Source organism: Merops nubicus, unplaced genomic scaffold, assembly GCF_000691845.1.
Source record: "Merops nubicus isolate BGI_N331 unplaced genomic scaffold, ASM69184v1 scaffold16384, whole genome shotgun sequence".
Classification (NCBI taxonomy): Eukaryota; Metazoa; Chordata; class Aves; order Coraciiformes; family Meropidae; genus Merops; species Merops nubicus.
The window spans coordinates 3,850-29,897 of record NW_008606348.1 but is presented as its reverse complement, the minus strand read 5'-3'; the positions used below and the strand labels follow the sequence as shown (position 1 = coordinate 29,897).

The window sequence follows — 26,048 nt, the reverse complement described above, 5'->3', positions numbered from 1 at the left end:
AAACAGCAAAGCAAATAGCATATATGTGAATTTGTTTTTCTAGATCTTGTTTTATGAAACTGCACATGAGTATTACCTAGCCTTCTCTTTTTCCATCAACTGAAAAGTATCTCTTAGTAGAGGATGTCAACTCACAACTGACTTCTTTCTTCAGCCACCGTCTGATCCAGCTTGACAGTAGAACTATTCCTAGCTTAAAATACACTCAACATCTAACTTTAACCATCTTATATGTTAGCAAGCATAATAAGGATTATAAAAGCTGCCTTACACATTATCATTACTCAACACTTACTGCATTCTTTTTTACTTGTACAGTTTTTGAAGCTATTGTAACCTCTGGAAGTTCAAAAGTGATCCACCTTCCTTGTCAGACCCAAACGCCAAGGTCCATCCAGGTTGTTACTGCTTTGGCAGGATGACTGAACACTGCACTGCCGTCTGAAATACAAAGTCAGAGTAGATGAATTCTCTTTCTGCCAATGCAGAGCAGAATTACTTTTCAGCATTGAGGCAGATGACACAGCTTCCATTTGGATTACAGACAGGTGTAATATTTTCCATGTGCATAGTATCTCCAAATTCCTCCAGCACCACAACATTTAAAAGAATTACAAGGAGGCCATATCCTGCAACAGTTCAAGGACTTGTCATTACAACTTCTTAAACTTATGTAACAGGCTTCTTGGTATTGAGAACAACAATTATATTGCAGAAACTTTACATAAAGGACTTCAGGCTCACAGGGTCCAAATGAAAAACTGTGCAGCTTGCTTTTCATTTCCAAGACTCGCACACTGGCTTACATGTACGTGCATATGTAACATCCACAAGATCAGAGCTCTACATCCATAACTTACAAAGCTCAGTTTCAGTCTGTGACAGACTAGAACAAAATGACCGAAAAACGTTAGCCCTTCAACTTGTTATCTATCACATACTAAAGACCATGTCTGTCAATGAACTGGGGCGAAACACAACAGCAGATGCCTTACTCAACCAAAACTATCCCCCTGTATTCACTCACCACAGCTCTCTTACAAAAATACAACATTATTCCTGGTATCAGAGGTCTGACAAATACCATTTCACACAGGCTAGTACAAAACCTAAAAAAAGGCAAGCAGAATCAGCAGGTCTCCTCACAGAGCCAAATTTCCCTGAGGAGCATTTAGAGAAGCTCTGACACCTTACCACAATCTGCTCTTCTAACACCCACGCTGTAAGAAAAATCAGTTCTGGCATGACATTCCTTTTACCATCCCAGTACAGATTCTCTCCCAGTTCTCATGGGGTTGAGCCTTACTGTAATAAAGGTACAGAGCTCTATTTCCAGTTGTTCTGATTAAAATTCTTTTCAACAAGACAGTTTTTCTTCTCTCACCGATACTTTTCCTAACAAAGATTTTAAAAAATCTACTATATTTGTTCCCTTTTGAAATTGTCTGCTGTCATGGATTTGTTTACTTCATTCAGCAACAAGCCTATGTTTTACTTGATCAGCCTTTGATATCAATCCAGTGGATGACATTCTTCCTGCCTTTGACATCCCTTCCACATGTCAAATATGGGCAAGCTTTAATTTTCCCAAGGCCATCCCTACATGCCTGCTCTTGCTTCTGCATTTCTTCTTTGTAGCTTGCCCCTGCTTCCAACCCTTGAACGCTGCATTTTTGCACTGGAGCTGTCTCCTGTTCAGTCAAGTCAGTCTCCTGATTGGTTTTTCTGTCGTCACTCTTGTGCTTGGACAATGCTGCCCTTAAAGACTTGCCAGCCTTCTGGAGCTCCTTGTCCTTTCAGAGCTGCCACCCATGAAAAGGATATCCCATGAGAGGATACCTGCTACTTCACCTGTTGAACACCAGAATGCTCACCTGAACTCCAGGATCTGTACTTTGCTACTTGCCTTCCTCACTCCCCACAGGATTATGAATGTCACTATTTCATGAACATTACAGCAACAACCTCCAGTGATTACCACCTCACTAAACAACTTCTCAATGAATAGCAGATCCAGCCATACTCACCCACGGATGACCAGAAATTTCCACGACAGTGGCCAGAAATCACTTGGACCAATGCAATCAATTGCATCATCTGTGTTCCCTGATCCGTGACAAAAATACAATGTGTTCATACTCAGTTCTGAAAGAGCAAGAGCTTTGTATCCTGGCCATGCCTCAAAATGACGGGCTATAGGAAGATACTGTGCCTACAGAAAAGTTTGCTCCAAACTATTTTTTTTAAGATCATGTAAACTGAGTCTGGAAAATGGTCTCTTTTTACAGCAATAGAGCCAGCAAATACTGGCCTAAAGACACCTTAGGCAGTTAAAAATAGTCACTTTCAGACTATACTTATACTCACTGCCATATCACAGATGAAAGGACGCATGAAAAGCCTATCCTTTAGCAGAAAAGCATCCCTTGGACATTTTTGCTTCAACACTTCAGGGTTTCCTAAAGACTACTGTGAGATTCAGAGGTGACACGAAAGAGTGACCCTTCCTCTGGTGCATCACATTTTCTTCTTTTATGTGTGTGTGTGGGATGCATACCTCTGTGGAAGGAGACAGACAAATGCAGATGGACAAAGAGACTGGTGGCATACCTCCTCCTGCCTGGAGAAATTGCTCCAGTCGTACCAGCCAGACCTCAGAGCTCAGAAAGGAAAAGCAGTGTCCATGGGGAGTGTTACGGTTTCACACGCTTCCCCAGACACCAGGAACTGACACTGGCAAATGCCCATTTGAGATGCCAAGCTGCAACCTCGATATAGGCTGGTGTGGCTTCACATGGTCACTGAGAGCAGAGTGCCAGCTGCAGTCTGGCTCAGCTCCCTCCCTGTCTGCTTTCCATACCACATTACCACAGGGCACGCAAGAGGCAATGCCTTCAAGCACTAGGAGGAGGTGCCTACAAAAAATATTGGTTAAAAAACCCATCATCTCACCTTCAAAATTCCCAGAGTACAATACACAGAAGAACACTTCACATCTATGAAGAGAATAGTTTTTTAAAACTCTTTGTACAGAGGCACATGCATTTGTCTCTCCCTCTGCTGTAGTGTAAAATTCCCTCTCATTCATTAACACAGAAATGCCAATCCTTCATTGACTTCACTGCTATTTAATGCCTCAAACACAAAGATTTTTAGCCTTTCCTGCCATTCCTAAGTAAAATCAAAAGAAGCTTCCAAAGCCTCAGATTTTCCTGTCACTTTTCCAGAGTACTTGGTTGTGTTAAACAAGAAACAATTGTGACTCCAGCTCTCCCGACAAAAACTCAGTCCACACTGCCAATACCTAGTTCCTGTTTCACATTCTTCTGATGCCTTCAGATCAACTCCATTTCTTAGTATACTAGCACTCAAATCAGCCACTATCAGCAAAGAGCATAAACACTTAAGAATTGTCAAGCCCAAGTGAAACAGTCTCAATATTCACTACTGACACCAGGCAGCAGCAGATGCTTAAGAGGAAGAGCATAAGAAGCTACATTAGAATGAAGTGACCCTTCCTCTGGTGCATCACATTTTCTTCTTTCAGCACAGTAGTTCAGGGGCTGAGCTCTGGAGGAAGCACTTGAATCAGTTTTGAACAGCTGACAGTGAACTGCAAGAAGGGTTAGTGTTCACTAAAAGGAACTTGCAAACTCAATGCCAGTCGGATGAAGAATCAAGACAATCATACAAGCAAAAGCAACAGGACACTCCTTACTGAAGTATACCTGCCAGAACTGGAGGTAGGTCCCTCAGTACTTAAGCAGTGTTATACACTTGGTAAGTTTTCTTGCATGCCAGCATGACCAAAGTAGGAATATTTATCACATTTTTTAGATTATTTGTTGAAACCCTCTTATTTTTTTAAAGCTAGGTATCTGTATTAAATAAAAAGTTTGGCCCAGTCCACTGAAAATGTTTTCTGTGGATTAGAGAAGAGAAGGAATAGTGATTCTGTTGTCTCCCTCACCCACCCATGACACAATTCCCTAAGGACTGTGATGAGGAAAGAGAAAAGTCAGTTACCTCTCAGAAGTGTATAGAGGGGATATTAAAATCACTGTTTCAGATAATCAGGTGAGGAAGAGTCATAACCAGAATCATAGCATCACCATGGTTGGAAAGGGCCTCTAGAATCACCAATCCAACCTTCCCCCCAACATTTCCCTAACCACTAGACCATAGCCTCAAGTGCCACCACCACTCGTTTTTTGAACACTCTAGGGATGGTGACTCCACCACCTCCCTGGGCAGCCCGTTCCAGTGCCTCACCACTCTCTCAGTGAAGAAATTCTCCCTAATATCCAATCAAAATCTGTCACAACTTGAGGCCATTTCCTCTTGTCCTATCATCAGTCATTTGGGAGAAGAGACCAACACCAGTCTCACTACAACCTCCTGTTAGGTAGCTGCAGAGAGCAATAAGGTCTCCTCTCTGTCTCCTCTTCTCCAGACTGAACACCCCCAGTTCCCTCAGCTGCTCCTCACAAGGCATGTTTTCCAGCCCTCTCACCAGCCTTGTTGCCCTTCTCTGGACCTGCTTCAGCACCTCTATGTCCTTCTTATCCTGTGGTACCCAAAACTGGACCCAGGACTCAAGGTGTGGTCTCACCGGTGCAGAGTACAGAGGTACAGTCCAAGGCCTCCTAATGAAAAGGAAGTTGTCTAGTGAAGAATCAGCAAAAGACTCACTTCAAGGGTTTGTGTTGGACTTAAACAAATGCGACCTGGTCAAGACTACTTAAAAGTGTCTGAGGTAAATTTTGCTTAATATTTTTTTCCTTTAACTCACTGACTAAACTGGAGATCAAAACCACCAACAAAAGAACCATATTGGAAGCAAAATGGAAATCAGAAGACATGGTAGATTTTTAAAGCACAAACAGCTCATTTGATAGTTGAATTTCAGGGACACACTTTCAGGTTTATGAGGACATGACTTATGTTTGTATTCATCTTCTTTAGCCCTTCAGTCACCACAGTGATTTTCAGATAACAGACAGAAAGAACCTAAGAGAGAAGAGAGTTATCAGAGACTGGACTCTCTGAAAGTTTCCTGAACAGGATTCAGAAGTGGGCCCAGATGAACCTCTTGAGGTTCAACTAGGACAAGTGCAGGGTCCTACACAGCACTATCAGTATAGGCTGGGAGAGGATATACTGGAGACCAGTCCTGTGGAAAGGGACTTGGGAGTGCTGGTGGATAAAAAACAGGACATGAGCCACCAATGTGCAATCGCAGCTCAGAAGGCCAATCACATCCTGGGCTGCATTAAAAGAAGCATGGCCAGCAGATCAAGAGAGGTGATTCTGCTGCTCTACTCTGCCCTGGTGACACCTCACCTGGAGTGCTGTGACCAGTTCTGGAAACCCCAGCACAAGAAGGATGTGGATCTGTTGAAGCGAGTCCAGAGGAGGGCCACCAAAATGATCAAGGCATTGGAGCACCTCTCACATGAAGACAGGCTGAAGGAGTTGTGGCTGTTCAGCCTGGAGAAGAGAAGGTTCTGGGGGGACCTTATAGTGACCTTCTAGTACCTGAAAGGGGCCTACATGAAGAGGGGGGAAGGTCTATTCAAAAAGAGTTTGGAATGATAAGACAAGGAGTAATAGTTTTAAATTAGGAAATGATAGGTTTAGACTGGATATTAGAAAAAAGTTCTTTAATATAAGGGTGATAACTACTGTAATGGGCTTCCCAGAGAGGTGGTCTAGGCCCCACCCCTGGAATCATTCAAGGTCAGTGTCAATGGGGCTCTCAGTGATGTGACCCAGGTAGAGCAGTCCCTGCTTGTGTGGGTAGGTTGGACCAGACGACCTCTAGAGGTCCCTTCCAGCCTAAAACAGTCTACGATTCCTCCTTTTCAGACTGCTGCTGCTTCCACTAATAGAGATCCTTGTGGCCCACTTCTCTCTGCTCCCTTTCTTTACATTCCAGTTTTCTTTCTGTGTCCTTCACACCATCTCAGTGTAATCCTCAGTTGCTTTCATGCTTTATTCTATTGTACTCCTGGAAGTCTCTATTTATAATAAAAAGCTTGTCGAGAAGTTGGATAAATATCTAAACCATTTTAACGTTATCCTTTCCCCCTAGTCTATAGCCATAAACTAATCTCAAGCATGTCTGTGAAAGAGGTGATGTAAAACATATAAACTGTTCTCGAAGAAAAATTCTGTCTAAAAGTTCCCTCACCAACATATTTTGAAATGTTTTTCTTTGCCATATTTTTCATGCACTGTGGATCTCAAACCTGTGGGAGAACACAGCTGCAATCATTTCAGACTGGTTATTACCCATATCATGTAACAGATTCCTCTGCTACATGTTAATGAGAGCACAGTGGTTTTGGTTTGTTTCAGTCTTCTCTGTTTGGCTCTCCACCTAGAGCTGGGAAGAGGTACAGGTTTTCCATTTGGATGCTTACATAGATTTCTATACTATCTGTGCTATTAAAGATAACACCTCACCAACCACATGTAGATGTTCTTATTTTTTCTACCTTTTGTAACACCTTGTAAAACTGAAGACCTTTGCAATAAAGCTTGTAAAGTCATAATGAATTTATTTGCCCACCTTGAACATATTTGGTTTCTTGAAGCATCTACTCTAAGAAGTTACAAAGTAAGCAGAAACATCTCAAAACATATAGCTGTATCATGTGCATATATGCATACACTGTCCTGGGTACTCACCAGCCTCATGTGTACTTACTCTCAGGGTGTGCAGGGTGTCGGTCCATTCCATGGAACCTATCTGAGGTATAGCAGTCAGGAGTATGCTGGTAGCTTTATTTGCGTTCCCTTTCAGTGTCTTTAACACTTTATCCACTGAAACCTAGAAATAAAATAAAACTAAGTGATGTCTCACAATTTTGATGGCACATGTTTTAAATAAACAAATAAATTCATTTAACTTGTGCATCTCTAAGTGAAAATGTGAAGCCTTAAAATGCCATAAATGTTGAGCCAGTAAAAGCTTTTTTCCTCTGTGGGTGTATATCTCATTGTATTTTACACTAATAGAACTAAAACAGATACAACACTCTGCACAAAGCTGCAAAAGAAAAAACACCAGTTACAGGAAGATAAGCTCACACACAGAGCTCATGAGCTTCATAAGTACAGACCCCTTGATCCAGACAAAGGAAGACAAAAGATTTGCTAGTAACTGAGGCAAGTTTATGAGAATGAATGAGGTAGCAACAGTTGGTTCTGGAAAAGTCAGTGATATTGATGTAAGAAAGAACAGATTCACTTCGGTATGTGATCTCTTCTCAAAACCTACAGGTTCTGATCCAGATCCCTCAGGACCAGACTCAGAGGAAAAAAAAAATCACTCACTGCTTCTTCATGTTCTTTCCAGCAGTCATAATCTGTTGCCATGGCAATACTAGCATAACTCATTCCAGCTTCTTTCGCAAGAATCACTTCAGGCACTGTGGTCATGTTGATAACATCAGCTCCCCAGCTGCGAAACATCAGGCTTTCTGCTCGAGAACTGAAACGTGGGCCTTCAACAGTGATCATTGTCCCCTTGGAATGACACTGGAGCCCAAGCTTCTTGGCAGTCTCAATAAGAACCTGAAAATATCAGGAAATTGAAATAATTCCCCTGGTGCTTTTGCATCCCATCAAAAAACTTACATACAAAAGAAATTAGCTTTATACAAGGCAATCAAGATTTATATAGCTACAGCTGTCCAAAACCAAGGATCAGTTTCAGTTTTCTCATCCAGCAAGAGAAATTAATAGTCCTACTAACAGGAATGATCTTGAACTCACCTGATTTTGTTAGTATCAGTTGGATTCAATGCAGACCAAGGAGATTAGCAAACTGAAAAATGCAGCATGCTAGTTAGGCTGTTCTTACATGGAGAACAGAACAGTGAAAATGCTCCACTGAGCACTAGGTTACCACATGGTGGTGGAGTTGAGACCACGGTGAAAACAATAGTCAGAAAAACTTAATAAGGAGATACTTCAAAGAATACCCTGGAAATCTGTAGAGAAATTGTCACCACATATTCCCATGCCAGTGACTGAGCACTTGACACATACCATGTGCTTTATATTAGTCTTCACAGTTTGAGCAAGTCCTTTTTGTGGCAGAATGATCATGACTTTTTCTCTTGGTAAATGGTCTGGGTAACCCTAAGAGTGTACCAGCATGTGTAAATGGGACTAGGACACTCACAGCTGTCATGAGTAGGAAGGGGAAAGTAACCATGATGATATGTGTTTAAAATGATCATCAACAGAAAGCCCTTGAAAGAAATGTAAAAGCAGTACAAAAAAAAATGGCGATGGTACAGAAGATACCTCCATGGCACAGCAGCAGTGAAAACATAGCCCAATGCCACCAGAAGCTAACTTGTCAGCATCATGACCTTCACACAGGCCAGGTGGAGCAGGCGTCCTGCAAAGCTGTGAGAAGCCAACACTCCAGCTGGGTGAGCCTGCCACACGTGAGTGCAACGCGCAGCGATACCTTGAGTGTGCTACATGACCTCGTGGGGAACCTCCTCGCTGGCACAGTGGATTGTGTGGAGCAGCACAAGTACACATAGAACTGCAGTACCCACATCTCCCACTGCAGATGCATCTAAACAGGTAAACCAGCACTCCCAGGAGAGACTGAGTGTGCATGTAACCCACATGTGCTGCGGAGGGGTATTTGTGCATGAAACTGCATGAATATGCGTGCTGGGACAAGGCAGAGCTTTTGGGGATTAGTGGAAGGACACTTAGAAATTTGTAGGTGTCTGCTAACATGCTGTAAGTTAATATTAGTCATACCTAATCACATGGTTGGACTTGATATTAAAAGTATTTTCCAACCTAAACAAATGCATGATTCTAATATTGTGATTTATTGCTGATATTCACTCTAATACGTAACTTACTGATTGACAGTTAATTACACATTGTTAACATATCAACAGACAACTACAGATGTGGTTTGACTTAAACCACAGTTGATCAGTATTCCCCTGAAACTCTTTACAGAGTTCCATCTTCACACCCTGTAAGATGTTGTAATGAGTCTCAGCTTCCAAAAGCAGTAATAACCAAGGCACCCTAAGTCATTAATAAATTTGCAGTTGGAGAAAAGATAATCCTTTCAGAGTCTCATTTAATATACACTGCATAAACCAAATAAAACAGTATTTTCATGTATTTGCACAAATGCAATGTAACATAATGTTTTCAAGTGTTTTCATGCAAAATTCCTTAAATAGTCTACTACATTAATAGTTTGGGCTTTGTAATTGTTGTTTTTATCTATGAATTTCCCCTGAACTGGGATAAACTTGTCTGAAATGATTCCAAGAATTTTCAGGGATAGTTCTAGGAAAACAGTTTAAGTCACTTTTATCTGGTATTTTCAAATGAAGTGGAAGTATCCCTGTTCAGCATCACTAAGAGCTCAAAACCACATGTTCTTTAGAACATCTGTTAGTGACTAGAATGCATAGGCTAATGAGGTAAGGATCACATGCGAGACTGGGAAGCACCTAAATGTTTTTTTATCTGAAAAGGAGCATTTCTCTGTTGTTTTTTTCCAAAATTGTAATACCCCGAGAACACTGCCTCTAGGTATCTAACAACTGAAAGAAAACTAGCTTTGGCATAAGTTCCCTGCAACCTCAAGAAATGGCTTTTGTGTAGCTACTCATCTTTTTAAAAAAATGAGGAAGGGGCACAGTGTGAAGTACTGCAAATCATTTCAGTAATAACACTGGTTTTAATCCATTCCAGAAAGTGTGCCGTTAGCTCTCAATAAACTCCTCGTATCTGTTGTGACATGACATCATGCTCCAAGTCAGTAAGCAACTATGTGCCAGTTTACCTCTGGTAAGAGCATGTGGCTAGGCTCTTGTTGCATGAAAAATGCAAAAGTATTTTGTATAATTCGCTGCTCCACGGAAGAAGGGCAAAAGCATGCATGTGTATAATACATAACAGTTTGTTTCCTGATGAGATTTAAAATACCTTTATTTTATTGCAAAACACCTTGAGTCCCAGTGCACCGAAGCATTGTTCTACTAACAGTGCTGTGGACCTGCTGGTGGACACCTCGAAACCACCCTGTTAGTGTCTGCCCAGTTAACAAAAACAGCCTCTAATGACACTGAAGTGAACTGGTGATGAGAGCAGCACTGTTCATAAATACAAATATTGGTACGTGCTCTGGGTACAGACTGGGCCACCTGCTTCACAGCTCAGCTGTGTCCTGCTCAGTGCAGTAACAGCCTGCACACAGATCAGGTGTCTTAGGTGGGTATGACTGGTTCTACGAGCAGTCCCATGCCCCTGGAGAATGAACCTCCTTGCAGCTTCTGACCAGAGTATGCCACAACAGCACAAAGTGTGCAGCTCAGTCTTCACCTTCCTTTCTCCTCAGGCCTAAGAATACACGAAGGTGGCATATTTAATCACAGATACACTCCTCCCAGAAGCTTATAAAGGTGTTGGAAAACAGATCAGTGTCTTACACCTTTACTGTAAGTGGTTTGAAGTGAACAAAACTAAGAGCAACAGTTAACAATAAAAGGCTACAGTAATTTATCTTGTTCCTATATATAACATCTTTTAAACCAAGCCTTGACTCTCCACCACCACCCACTGCCACAGTGCACACAAGCACAGATGCAATATGGGAATTTCTGTGAAAGCTACAGTACTATATATTTAATTCTTTGTATTAAGTATGTAGAGTGCCCCTACCATAGACACAGTTTTACTCAGAAAAAGAAACTGATTTATATATTTCTGCTTTGTTCACTTTGTTGCTCTCTTGGCTTGTTACCTGAAAAGTAAAGAAATTTTGTCCTGTTATTAAGATCCCAGGGAAATCTAGATTGCAAACTGACACCTTTTGCACAGCTCCCTTAGGAAGACAGCTCCTATAGACACAAGATCTTTTAGTTCCCATGCCTTCCAAATGTTACATTTTTCCTTAATATCATGACTTGCCTGAGAAACAGGAATAAAGTGGTGCAGATTGTCTCTGTATTCTAAGAATGCACACTTAAACTACTATATAATGAATAAGTGCCACAAAAATAACATTTCTAAACACTATTATAAGATTCACCAACCTCTCTGGTTTTGGTGCAGAACGGCTCTGCCATTGGAATATGACATACTCCTGAAAGACTGGAATGCTGTCCATCATATAAGGTACAATGTCTTTTGGTTGTTCTAGAAAAGCAAAAAAAACATTCTCAGAGAGAAGAACAGGGAGAAACTAGACAAGAAAACATGCAATGGGGCCTACAAGAAAACTGTTATGAGGGTCTGTAGTGATAGGACATGGGGTAATGGCTTTAATCTGGAAAATGGTAGATTTAGATTAGGAATTATGAGGAAGTTTTTCACTATGAGGGTGATGAGTCACTGCAACAGGTTGCCCAAGGAGGCTGTAGATGTCCCAATAATGAACGTGTTCAAGACTAGGTTGAGTGGGGCTTTGTGCAGCCCTATCTAGTGGGACGTGACCCTGCCCATGGCAGTGGGATTGGAATGAAGTGATCTTTGAGGCAGGTCCCTTCAAGCCGAAACCATTCCATGATTCTAGGAAATTTACACAAATCCAAAACCATAGCATTCCTGGGAGGGAACCAAAATACCAGTAAGACATTAATTACCACCAGTGATTCTATTTTGCCTGTGCACAAAACTTTCAGAATTGAGCTCAAGATTATAAATGTTACCCCAGTAGTCCACTGTTAATTAATTAGAGAATACCTTTTGTTAACAAAATGCTGGAATGCTGATTTGTTTCTAAACGATACAAAAAGCCACAGCATGCTGTGATTCCACCCAAAAGAAATCAGCTAAATTTAACAGTCAAGCAAATAATCTCTGAAAAAAAAAAAAAAAAGAAAGAGCACAGGAAGCTTTCAGAAAGGGAAGGAATCAAGTCTGAATTACCACAAAACTAGTCAAAATAGAGTTTGTTCATACAATATCATTGCGTTCCTACGTTGAAAGGATGGGAATTCAACCAGAAAAACCCTGGAACAGCATGTCTTCATATTCCCAGAAAGATTACACATATGCACTGGCCACTTGCAAGCAGAAGAAACCTTTTCTCTACTGAAAGAAGTGAGAAAATTTTTTACTTGCATGGAAATGGTCAAATATGCTGCAGAAATTACCATCCAGTATGCCATTTTGACAACTACTGGAACTGTTATCCACTATCACCTCACCTTTCAATGCGTTGCCTCAAGCTAATTCACTGGATGGTGAAAAAATGAAATTCTTTGATACCTTCCCTTCTTCCTCTCAGTGTGTCACATTTTATTTTATAGGCGAAAAGTTAGGTAACAACCAAACTCAATCCACAGTTAAAATACAAAATTTCTGCTCACAACAGTTCCCTACCCAAGTGGCACCAATAGAGTAGCCTTAAGGATGAGATTATAAAATAGGAAAAGAGATCAGCAAATTAAAAACATATGCGAAATGGGATACAGCTATTAAAATCAGTTGAAGCACTAATATTAATTTTCCCTTTACTGGATACTTATGAGATGCAAATTTAGTGTATCTTATTTTACATACTTTTTTTTCTAGTGTCTGCTAATCAATTATTTAGAACTGGAGGAAATGGAAAAAGTCATAATCCATTTCCTGCATTGTAGTTCATTTCACACGTAGTTAGTCAGGCCCCTTCAATCAGAAAAGCCCTGAGGAAGATCACATATGTATAAATATTAAACTATGATCTCAGATATCCTACGTCCTTGGGAGAGAATGGCCACATCACCACACAGTCTAATAAAGAAATGCACCAACTGCATGGGAATACATAACAACAGTAAGACCTATGACTGCTCTGAGCAACCGACCTCATGTGTTTGCACACACAGTGCAACAATTTATCGTCTGCAGGCAAGGCTGCACCTCTGCAAAGGCCACAGCTATTCGATACGGAGCTAGCTGGAGTGTCTGCAAGTTGCCAGGCTCAGGTGAGAATAAAGGCAGCTTTGAACCAATCTGATTCTTGCTGTCTGTGAAGTAATGGCTGGTACAGTGGAATGACTTTTAGACTCTTCCTTTCTGTAGTCATGCTATTGAAGTCAGGAGCTGGCCACACCAATTTGTCCTGCTCACCTGCCTGCAAGGCACAGGGCAGCAGCAGGACGTACTTTTCACAGCTGCAATACTGTTCCTCTGTATCCATTGCAGAGAGAATGAAGGTTAAAGAATCACAGATGTTTTCCTTACCTTACCCTCAGGGACCAAGAACCAGAAAGCAAATGACAGTGTCTGCATAAAGTTCCTCTCATTCTAGGAGATTCAAGACCTTCTTTATGCACCCTGAGTGTCCCTTTTGGAGCCAGCAGGAAACAAGAAATAAGTAACTCAACAGCCACTCTTCAAAGATGATCTGCTCCTTAGATTTCACAATTTTAAACATGGAGAGGTCCTCATGTCCTCCATCGCAAGGAGAGCTCACTTAACAGAGCACAACTGAAGGCTATACAACTGCTTGATTGTTTACATTAAAACAGGAAGAAGTTATCCAGTGCCTGCCCAGAAACGAGCCACGCTACTTCTAGTAGAGGCGCACAATTCAGACAGACCACACAGAGCATAAAGGGAAAGCACAGAGATGCTCCCAGTGGGGGAGAATAGAAGCAGCACCTCAATGCACTGGATTGATAACTATGAGCCAGCAGCTAAGAGCGGGGGCTGCATGGCTCCTGCTGGCTGTCTGACCTCTGCAGGGCTCTATGGAGAACCCCCCTCAGACAACCACGCTGCCAAACAGTGGAGAGTGGTACAGGAGAAAAGGGAGTTCTTCCCCTGGGAAACAGGCATGTTTTTATGCATAACCACTTCTGTAGCAAGCTCAACGAGATGGTGTCACAGCACAGGAAAACTTGCACTGTTGCATAGTTGTGCTATGCCTGCCTTGCCCTTACTACCATTTCAAATTCAAAGCTGTACATACTGCAGTTTTGAAGGTTTCCCCAGAGCTTGTACACACCACACTTTTAATCAGACAGTAAGGTGACTTTTGCTCCTTCATTTTGATGTTATCACAGTAACATGAGATTTTCTGGCAATGCCATGACTGATGCTAGGAAGCAAAATCCAGTCAAAGAAGTGACCAAGCCAAACACTTCCATCTGTGAAAAAAAGCTGTCTGCTACCTGCACCATAACCTTCCCCTTCCTTCCAGTAGTGTTGAGTTATCAACAAGCTATTAGTAATTAAAGAACAAAATGAAAATCCACACCAGCATCTGCTGTATAAAAGGCAGTTTCAGGGACAAAGGAAGAAAATTCTCCAATGAAAAATTTTACAGAGTATAGCAATACTGTATTAATTGCAGCGTTGTGTGTGATACAAAGAATTCAAACAATAAAGCTGGCAGCTGTTACAGGATTTCGTTTATGAAGCTATTTTCTGCACCTTCCTGAGTGAGCTGAGTCATCCAAGGAGGCAGTTACTTTCTTACTCTTCCTAGCAAACATCAGCAGCAAACCAAAAAAAAAAAAGTATTAAACAGACCCTAACCAGTTTGATCTTGCCAGTTGACTAATAGTGCTCTGATAAATTAACAGGAGCCAAAGTCATTAAAAAATCTCTTCCAAAATTTTTTTAGGTACTTTTTTCAAAGAAAAGAACAACTGTTATAGCCCATAATAGAACCTGTGATTACTTTTGGATTTGTCAGTAGGGAGAACACCGTGTAAATATTTTGGTACTTTTTTAACAAAATATATCTTTTATTGTTTAAACACCCACACTAATAGATAAGCATGAAGAAAGCAGAGACTTCATATATGAAATCAAACACAGATTAGGAGCGCTAATGATCTGCAGAACTGTGCTCTCAATTTTGGAAATGCTATATAGTTCTAGTTACACCTATTCTGTGATCCCCATCGTGAGACAAACCTACAGCCTAAGCTAGGCAGAAGCACTATTTGACTCCATACGCTGAGATCCTGTCATTAACGCCACAGCGTGTGTGCCCAAGAAGAGCAAACTACAGTTGCTGCCTATAGCTTTCTACTCAATTCTGGCTCTTCTCCCATTCTTATTCACTATTCCTTCTTACTTTATACCCAAACCAAGGATAATGATATGTTCTCTATTGAGAACTAGAGCTCAGACACCAAAAGGTACCTGGACACCTAGAAGGCACTGATTTTACTGTCAGCTTGAGTAAATCCTTCCCACCTGGACTCAAGCTGCTTCCCTATGTAGTGCCTGGCTTGGGCTAATCACTATATAGAAGCCAGAGTACCTCTGAAGACAAATAACTGTTTTTCAGCTTTAACCAGTACCTTTCCAAGACTGTTGACACAGATGGTTTGCAGGACCCTGACCTTCCATTAGAAGGTATTTCAGAAAAATTGCATCACTTCAGACTTTTGTGGACAATTAATCCACTTTAAACCATGAAAATATGTTCCCAGCAGCATTGTTTTCATAATGATTCATGATATATAATACAATCATTATTATAGATGATACACCCTTGTCAAAAGCAAAAATGCAGACTCTACCCCCAAAGAACCATCAGTCTAACACCCACTGGCAAAATCATCAGGGAAAAAGACATCACAGAAATGAAGCTGTCAGATAAATCAGACTATTATTATGCCAGAGGGGTTGGAACTGGGTGACCCTTGTGGTCCCTTCCAACCCTGACAGATTCTGATCTGTTTTAGCAGAGGACTTTAGAGCCCTAATGGCTCAATGGTTGGATGTGATGATCTTGAAGGTCCCTTCCAACCTAAAGGACTCTATGATTCTATGATTATCACTTGGTAGTTTTCTGAATTAAAAGGCAAGATAGTAATGATTTTAAAATTCCTATTACATGTTGTTTTCCTCTCAAAAACTTTCTCACATGCCTTTATTAGGAGCTTGTTTGTTTTCTGAAGCCATGAAACACGTCCCCACAAGCTCTCACTCTTCTACATTGAAATGTAAATTTACTTGCTCGAATGAACCACTGCTCATATACGGGCTTTGCCATTACTGCTGGTGACCATGCCAATAAATTCCAAATGATAGGCCACAGAACAGCTGAGGGACCTTTGCAGGTCATCTGGTTCACCCGCCTGCTCAAGCAGATGCCCCTGCACCAGCTGCCCAGACCATCTCCAAACGGCTTCTGAATATCTCCAAGCAGGGCGACTCCACCACCTTTCCATGCAACCTGTGCCAGTGCTCAGTCACCCTCACAGTGAAACGGCATTTCCTGATGTCCATAATGAACCTTCTGTGTGTCATTGTGTGCCCACCACCCCTGGTCCTGGCACTGGGCAGCACTGGCAGGAGCCTGGCTCTGTCTTCTCTGCACCCTCCCTTCAGGTGTTTATATACATTCATGAGATCCCCCCCTTGAGTCTTCTCCAGGCTAACCTGTCTCAGCTCTCTCAGCCCTTCTTTACAGGAGAAAGGCTGCAGTGCCTCCAGCACCTTAGTGGTCCTTTGCTGGACTCTCTCCAGTATGTCTGTGTCGATCTTGCACTGAGGAGCCCAGCACACTGGACACAGTATTCCAGGGGTGGCCTCACCAGTGCTGAGTACAGGGGAAGAAGGATCACCTCCTGTGACCTGCTGGCAACACCCCTATTGATATTTGCCTTCTTTGCTGCAACGTAAACGATTCCTCTCCTTTCACTCACTTTCACATCAGATAAATAAATACTCTGAATTTTCTACAGGCTTTCTTCTTTTTCTTGAAAGTGATGTGTTCTTAAACCCCAACATTAACCAAGCTGATTATTTCCTTTCCAGCTCAGAAGTTATGATGCAGACTTGCAAGTGCTTGGAAATTTAAAGCTGCAGGAGGATATTAGGTAGCTTCAAAATGAATTGTTAATTTTGATAATGATGTTTTGGATGAAGGATGATCTCAAATTTTGTATCTGGGCTAATGGCTTTTTACCTGACCACTGCAAATTTAGCTTCTCCATACTTCCACCACTCATCCGAGGCAGGAAACAATGCTGCAACCATTACAGCTGTTTCTTGTTTAAAACTGCAGGCTTTCTGGGTAAGAAGCACCTTCCTACTGTGCATGCAACTCGCAGCTTAGCACGGTTAGGCTCCCCATACCTACCTAGGGGTCTGCTAGATGATAATGCTGTGAAAATTGCTGGTGCTTTACTCGTAATCATCCAAGCTACGTACCCACATATCTCTAATATCTTTCCTACAGATATCAATATTGATACTTGTTTCTGAGTAGTATTGGAAGAATAACGATGATTATGATCTAATCAGTATACACAAAGTTATAGTAGGTGCAGCCTCCCTTACAGACAAAGACAGAGCTTCCCAGAGCAGTCTGAAGCTTCAGACATGAAGCTGCTCCTCATGGTGCTTGACTGGCACCTCAGGGTCTAGACCCCTGAGCCTGTTTTGCCTGGACTTGCCCCCTCAGCCGATTAGAACAACCACAGTGCACCCTCAGCTAGGGTATATAAAAGGGGCACTGCCTAAGGACCAGTTGAGTTGGTTCCTGGTAGAGCAGCAGTCCTGGCTGGTGGACTCTCCCCTTGGACATGCTGTCCAAGGACACTTCCATGGACTGAGTGAGTTTCCACGGATTGAGTGAGCCTCACCTAACCCCCCCCTTTGGGTAAGTGATATCGTGGGCACTCTTGTGTGGGAGGTTTCCCCTTTATAAGTGAGTGTATGCTCATTTCAGTTCTTCATTCCTTAAATTATTTGTGTAGTAGTTACATTCTCAACAGACATCTAAACTTGTAATTTGATTTTTGTCAAAAGGGGCGCTGGGAAGCTTTGGTTGCAATAAACTCCTACTTTTGATAGCCCCTGCTTTCCATTTTGCAGGTGCCTCTGTGACAAAAGTGATCAGCCTAAATACTTTTACAATTAAAAAAAAAAGACCATTGTCAGCAACACAGCTACTCTCCACTCATAAATCAACTCTAGTATAACAGGAAGCCCTTTTTATAGGCCTTGCTCCTGCAGGGTACTTAGTCATTTAGATACACTCTGCTTAAGACATACTCTCTTACAAGAAATAGCATTTCAGTTACACACAAAAATGTCAGTAAGTCAAAACTTGAACAGCACTGCAATGCAGAGAACAAACCATACATGTTCATTTGGCAATGAAATACTGCCAGCAGCACCACAGAAGAACAAAGAAGCTACAGAAACCATTCCAAATGCTAAAAATTGGGTGGAATACTCAAATAAGACTTTCAGGTATAGCACACCTATAAGTATTATGAATAATTTTACCTCTTAAAATGTGCAACTATATTTTTCAAATATTTGGTGTAGTTGATGATCTTTAAATGCAGCTTTTTCACATTTCCTCTATCTGCTTGAATTTTTCTAAACATCAGGAAGGGAAGGACTAACTAGAGTACACAGACTTTGCAAAAAATTTACTTCCTTATGATTCTTAACAACTGTTAGCATCTATCCTTGCTTTAAAACAACCTCCTCTCTTTTCCCACTGTGTTGCACTTAATCTCTCCTCTGTAGGGTCTCATTACTACCACGTCTATGTTCCTACCTGGTTCCTATTACACTTTCTCTCACAGGTCTATTAATTTCAGATCCTTTTTGAAATTCAGAATGGCCTGTGTTCCTCCCTCACGTCTGAGAATATGAGATCTCTTCACAAGACTCTTCCCAAGGAGCTACACTTTAGCTCATTCAAGGTCATTCTTGAAAGCCTAATATTTCTTTTCTGTCTGTTAGAGCTGAATGTAATCTCATTCCTGTTTCCTATCACAAATTCTTTTATGAATCTCACTTTTTGCCAAAAGAATTACCACTGCATTCCACAAAAAGTTAACATGTTATTATATTGTTTAACTGCACCCTTTTTTCTCCCCCAAAACAAAGAACATAATTAAAACAAAATGTTACCCACCTGTCAATGAACTGGTCAATAATTACAAGATCTCCAGGTTGTATTACCTCTCGCAATGAACCACAGGCCGTAGTTACTAATACATGTGAACAATTTTCTTCTTTTAATGCCCAGATATTGGCACGATAATTGACATTTGATGGCATAATTGTGTGATGTCTTCCATGTCTGCAAAGATACATGTTACAAAAGAGTAAAATAAATCAGACTGAAATTGCCTTTATTCTTCCAGATAAAGAGAATTCCAGGAAATGTAATTTCCCTAACAACACTGGAAGGGGACCTGATATTTCAGCTATTTCCAGTGTAGCTTGTTTTCCTAGATGTATGAAGGTTCTCTTATTATTTGATTTAAGAAATAGCATTTTAGTTTTCCTTTTAAATGCAAAATTTTTAAGTTCAATGAAAAGAATCTTAAAATACCACTCAAACACCCTTTAGCATCTTCAAGAGTACAAAACCCATCTTTCTCTGAATTTTTGAAATGAGTTCCATAGGTTCTGAAAACCCAGATGTAGCAAATGAAATCTTCCATACACTAAAACAAATCTGCAAGATTTCTATATGTCACTAACTTTCTGCTCGGAAGTGTTGTTTGCATTCTCCCACCCAGAAAAGAGTGGCACATCACAGGAGATTAAAACCAGAAAGAACACATCGTTTTAATCTGTCATCCTCCCAAAGGAAACAGTAGAATCACCACATTTTTCTCCTTGGTTTTATAATGATCTGACAGCTTTCATAAATTAAAAGAATGACTGCACACTGTTGCAGTATATTTTTTCACCAAGAAAGGAAATGCTTAGGCTTTTAAGCACAAGCTTTTGTGCTATCTCTGTCACTACACAGGTACATCATTCACATAATGACTAAACACATTTGAAAATTATTTTCAACAATGCAAGAGGAAAGGAGTAACTTAATTTCCCAGTTGATTCTTTCACCAAGACCAAAAGGTCTTAAGAGCTTGATCAACTGGGGAGTGACACACAACATGACCAAACACTGTCAGGCAAAATTTCCATGTTGTCATTAGCATTTCTGGTAAATTACTAGGCATGTAGATTTATTTTTTAAATGTTGCAGTTGTTATAATCCTCTTCTGGAATATACATGCCTTTTTTTTTTTTTTCAATCTAACATTCACAAGCAACTTTTATTTTTCCCAAAACACAAAGTGAAGTTGCACATACCTTAGACCCAAAAGTAAACTCACAAGGGTCACATGTGAATAGTCATATATCCCAGTGAGAATGCAAACCACAGCCAAGTTGTTCAGCCACCTGTAACCCAAGGCCTACTTTGATACAGGATATCTGTGAGATCTTGGCTTAGCATTTCATATGCAAAAATGAGAAAAATGTTGTCCAGGTGTAACAAAATACATGAGCGAAGTCCATGCAGATAAGACAGAAGTGTAGTTGCAGAGATGGTAACAGTCAGCAGCTTAATGGAAAAATGCTGGCATGAAAAGAATGGGGGCTGTGAGTGCATCAATGGGTTGTAAGTGCCCTGGCCAGCCTCACACTGGGCCTCTTCCCAAACACCTGGTGCCCATGAGTCTAGGTGCTCCCACCTCCCAACTCTGGCCTCAGCCTTCACTCCGGGCCTGCGCTGTCACAGGTGTGCCTGTCCCCAGCCCTGTCTCCTGGATGGCCTTCAGAGCTATGCTGTAGTTTGTCTCTAGATCTGTTTTCTGGATGGACTTTGGACACATACTGCAGCCTTGTCTCCAGCCCTGTCTCTGGCCCCATTTCCTGCTCCTCTGGCCCAGACTGGCTGGATGGCTCTTGGACTTGATTCATTGCCTCAGCTCGTGGGACTGCTGATGGACCTTGCTATCTGCACCTGGTTCTGCCCATGCTGTCCAGATGCTGAGAACTGTGTTAGTATTCTTACGTTTAACCTACCAACACATTGGCCCTAGATATCCACAGTTACATTACTGTGAAATTTCTATGCACTCATCAGTCTCTTCTGAGTATGGCAAGAGGTGCCTGAATAAAAATGACCCAGGGAGAAAGAACTACAGGGGATGCAGCCTCTGCAGCCTCTTAAGCAATAAAGGTAACAGCCAGAGGACTCGATAATCAAGGGGATGATTTGGAAGTCTACAGTGGCATTAGAGATACAGTTCATCTGGAAATGGGCAATTTTCCAGTTTCACAACGGAAACTTGCAAAGACAGGGAGCAGATGGAATTACAGAGGTTATCAGGCACCACCTACCTACCACCAGAGCAGGCAGCCTTGCAGGTTGCCATTCTCACTAGGGCAGCACAGTCCACTTAGGAGCTGTCTTTCCAGTCAGATTTGTCTTTCCTAACCTAGACTGTATTTTTAACACTCTCAGTCCCTGTAGCACCAAATTTGCTTAGGGAAAAACGCAGACTGCTGCTGGACTTTGACAGAAGATACACAGAGCAAGACGAAGTCAGAGTAAAAATTCAACTCTCCTAAAGTAAAAAGAAAAAAGTTCAGAGAAAACTTTAAGACACATAATATAAAGCCCTTTAAAACCCTCATTTACCTTGCCAACAGCACACAATCCACATTTTTTATCTTTCCCAATATCAAAGCATCAGAAGGCTGCAAAACAAGGAAATAAGAATGAGCTACAGCCTGACAATCACATTAGAAACCTTAACTGCTATATAAAAATAAGCAGGATGGTTACGAAAGGAAATACTGGTTACCACTGTAGTCACACATTTTCTTCAGCTCAGCTCTGTAATTTGATATGGCAGATGAGTAAAACTGCCTGGAACAGGAAGATTAAGCTTAAGTCCAGAAGGTTTAACAAATTTTTCTTCTGTGTCTGTATTAGCACTAATATTGCAACTCCCTACTTTGGGGGTTGGAACAGGAATAGTTTCAAACACTCTGAAACAGTATTTCAAACAGTGCTACACAAATATGAAAAAAGAAGCAAGTACATGTTGCCTTTAAGTTGGTTAGCATGTTTCACTCTCTCCTGTAAACTTGGTTTGCTTTTTGAAGAACAGGTGCCATGCCCTACAAAAAGGGCCGCTCCCAAAAGAAATCACATTTAATCTGTCTCTTTCCATAACACTCCCCATTCTCTTCTCTTCTCTTCTCTGTCCCCATTCTACCATGGTCCCCTAGCCAACACTAGAGGTGTGAGGAGGAGTTCCAGACTCCTCCAGCCAATCTTTTGCTCTCCCACTTCCTGCTAAACTCTGTCTCTCCTGCTGCTGAGAGTTTTGCTTTTGGGAAATGAATTGTGATATGACAGAGAACTTCTGGTACACTAGTAGCAGAAGCAGTGTCATATTGGGTCAGCCCAGGAACCTGAAGACAGCAATGCTCTCTCCTCTCAGCTACACACTGAGATCGTGCATTCTCCCTGACTAACCAAACATCCAAGCAACTGGAGCATTTTGGTTTTAGCTCCCCGGCTGGGGTACAAAATAGTCACACAGCCCCCTTCAGCTCCTAGGCTATATGCTACAGGGATCTGAGACACACAATTCTTACAGCTTCCCTTTTTGTTAAAGGATCTGAGTCCTCTGTTTCATTATATACTAAACTGCATTTGGGCTGCAGGGTGGTGCCACTGGATGTGCTGCTTCTCCTGCCCTGTTGAGAACTGAATGCTTTTCCTTCCTTCCACTGCAGTGTAGAAGAAACTTCAAACAAACTGGAGCCACCCTGTGCCAATCTTTTCTTCCATGCTCTTGGATTTCAAGCTGAAATAGCTATTAACAAAATTACTATTTACTTACTAATTACAAGTTTGCACGTTTCTGGAAGGATTCATATATTTGCGTTTAGAAATTTGCTTTTGCCTGCTCTCTAAAAGTATTTTTATTTGTATTTTCATGCTAGGTGCAAGGCTTAAATTAGCATTTAGTTTTACAGCTGTTAATTCCATTACACAATTGAAAATTCGCAGACATCTGGAATAAAGTAATAAGTGAGTCTCACACAGCTGCATTTTAGAGATACTAATTTTCAATAAAGACACCACTTTCTACTCCTTCTTGCACAGCCCTTTTTGGTCATTTTTAATGTTAAATTTCTTCAAAGCACCATAATTTACTCAGTCCCCCATATTTAAATTCTGCCAGAAACAGATTTGACACTTTTTTTTTTTTTAAAAAATAAATTGAATGTTCCAAAAAAATTTATTTTTAGAACTGTATTATAATCTGACTTATTTTTAAACATCTTCATTTAATATTAACTTGTTGACATTTAAATATTTAATCTATTTACTTACTTTAAATACAGTTTTGTGAACCTGACACAGCGGGCCAAAGCCTTGCCAAGTCATTTTGATTTTTGTAACATTCCATAATAGTAAAGGTTTATAATAATTTGCAGTTGAAATTTTGGGGATTTCTGGGTTTGTTTTGTTTAGAGAGCACAAATTTTCTGTGTGAAGTAATAAGCACGCAACTTAGCTCACAGCCGGGTAAAAAAGAAAAACCAACAAAATCAACAAAACAAACTAATAGGACAGCCAAATTTCCTTGCTTCCTAGCAGACAAAAAGTAAAGATCAGTAAGTTAAATGTTGGGCCCTTTGCTTTACAAGTGACAGATTCAGGCTTACTGCAAGTGATAGATTCGAGTTTATACCAAGTTCAAAAAGATTTAAGGTAGAAAGCTGCAGTTTAACTGCTGTTTGATATTCATCCTCACCACCACAGAACTCCACTGAATTCTGGCATACACTGTGGGTGCAGCAAGAATGCAACACCTTAGAGATCCAACAGGCTTCAAAGTCTAGTGGTAGCAGCCAAGGCCTCCTTCCCTATCTGCTGCCATCCTAGTCACTTCAGACGGCTCCAGGCCATGTAACATTGTCTTCTTTACACAGACTTCCACAGAACACATTCAGTGCATCTTCTGGGTGACTGCCTGAATACAGAATTCCACTGGAACAATCCAAATTTAGAGGTCAAATACAGTATTTTAAAGCAGGATGTAATAAAAGACCAAATAAAATGTTCTCAAATGTTAATAATTCTTATACATATTTACTTTCCTCTTCCACAAAATTCAAAGCAGGAAAAGGGGCAAAGAACCCTGGGCAGTTAACAGTAAAACAGTTGAAATAAAAAGTATTGCTCATGTGGTGCTTGCAGAATTTACTTCTCCTTGGTCTCACCTCAGAAGCAAGTTGGAGCAGAAAAAAGAATGAACAAGCAAAATAAAAAAACTAAGGAAGACTTGCAATGGAAAAGTATCTCATAGGTACCCCAAGCTTTCATTTAACTAGCCCAGGAACCAAAAAACGTACATGATTTTAGGGAGGCAGAAGAGGACTTATGTTATATCACATGGTCTGATTTTCCTGTTGCAAGCACACAACACACATTTGCAAGGTGGACCCAACTCCTCCTCTCCTGCCCCCCTTTTATGTCAGTAATACCCATGACCAAAAAAAGAGAAGAGCACCTAAAATAATTTTCTAGAACAGGAAGATATTTTGCCAATTTGGAGAAAGGTGATTCAGAACCAAGTTCTGTCATCCAGAACACAATTTAACTGAAAGTATATTCAGAACAAGAAATGTATTAGTAACTTCAAAATTCAGTGATGAAGTTAAATGCTCTTGCAAGCAACTTTCTTGTTCTGTCAGGGAACAGTATTTTCCATGCCTGGCAATAAGACTGCCAAAAGGTTTTAGCATGTTTTCCATAGAGTATCATGTTTTTTGATGCAATGAAAATGGTGGAAGTGAGCAAGGGAGAAAGAAGGTTGGAATATTAACAGCTGTAAGCATATTTTTAGTTTAAAAATACCGAATGTACTACATTTTCACTAGTACTAGTTTAACTTGAAAGATCATGGGAGGACCAATGCAAATACAGAGAACTGCAAAAATTCTCATTCTAGTTTCCTTTAAACCTTTCCAGATTTCACCTGAAAAAAAAAATACCCCCAGATTGCCTAATAATGTAAGTTGATGCTGGCTGGACAGGAGGGTACAGAAAATGGAGGAGGCAAGTTCCCTTCATTCTCTTGCAGTTTATTAACAGATACTGAAGGATAATGGAAAAGTTAAAAGTATTTTTCTGATTATGTTTTCTTCTCCCTTAATTTTGATCTCTTTCACCTTCTTGGATGGTGGACACACAAACTCTGCTTGCTTTTTACACTCTTACTCATCTCATCCTTTGTCTTGTCTGTTCCTACTACAAAAGGTTTGAGGCAGGAATTGTCCTTCACAACACAATCAGCACTGCATATAGAGCAACACTGGTTGTATCCTTCCCTTTTGCTAAGGAAAAGGGCTGAAACAATGTGAAGAGTTGGTCAGGAATAGTGGTGCCACAAAAACAGTTTCAGAGCTTCTTTTTCAAATGTTCCAGTTCTAAATTATGTTTCAGTTTCAAATTATATGCTTCTATATAGGACAGTAAGGACAGCATTGGTATGTATAGCATCATTCAATGGTTACAGGGAAAACAGTGGCCTGCATACTCTAAAGGATAGTTTTCTGAAATTCAGAAAGGTTCCTGGAGGGATTTGACATAAACTACAGGTATGCCCAACAGCACAGATTTGAAAGAGAGGGTTTACCCCTCCTGACTGGAAATTCAGGACTAAGTTTGAAAATTCATCCAGTCTACAAATGAGAAAAGGCACAGTCTCCTTTGCACACAGAACTTCGTAACACCTTGTTTCTACAAACTAAGAATTACACAATACATAGCAACCAAAATGGAACAGTCTTGTGACAGTTACCTCCTTTACGCATTCATTTAGTCTATAAAAAATCTTAAAGCATACAAACATCTTTAAAAGCAGCAAATAGTCTCAGTAATTAAAAAAAAAATGTTATACAGACCTTGCCATAAGGAGTATCAACATATTTTTCTGTTCTTCCTTCTAAGATATCCGGATCATCCAGGCCAGTTCCACCAATAATTCCGATCTTACACAGAAAAGTATGCATTAGTCTTCTTGAGATTACACTCCATTTAACAACATGTCTCAAAAACTAACTAGGCAGCTACAAAAATCTATTTGCCGCTTGAGATGGGTCTAGACTACAAATCAACAAGACATAATACGCCCAGCACAGTTTCACAGAAAGGAAATTTCAAATTACTGATTTTAAACAACGGTATTTCATTTGCCAATTCTTACACTACGATTCTCCTCTTTAAACAT

At 40.7% G+C, this 26,048-nt stretch overlaps 1 protein-coding gene across 1 annotated transcript; it reads right to left on the bottom strand.

Moving 5' to 3' along the window:
- Positions 1-373: 373 nt before the first annotated feature.
- MTAP (methylthioadenosine phosphorylase) lies at positions 374-25,809 on the bottom strand (the record flags this gene model as incomplete). The annotated part of the gene is made up of 7 exons (XM_008939628.1): positions 374-441; positions 6,713-6,835; positions 7,342-7,581; positions 11,103-11,205; positions 18,902-19,069; positions 21,431-21,489; positions 25,723-25,809. Coding segments are annotated over 7 exons (819 nt in total), but the record flags the coding sequence as incomplete, so codon positions are not given.
- Positions 25,810-26,048: the final 239 nt, after the last annotated feature.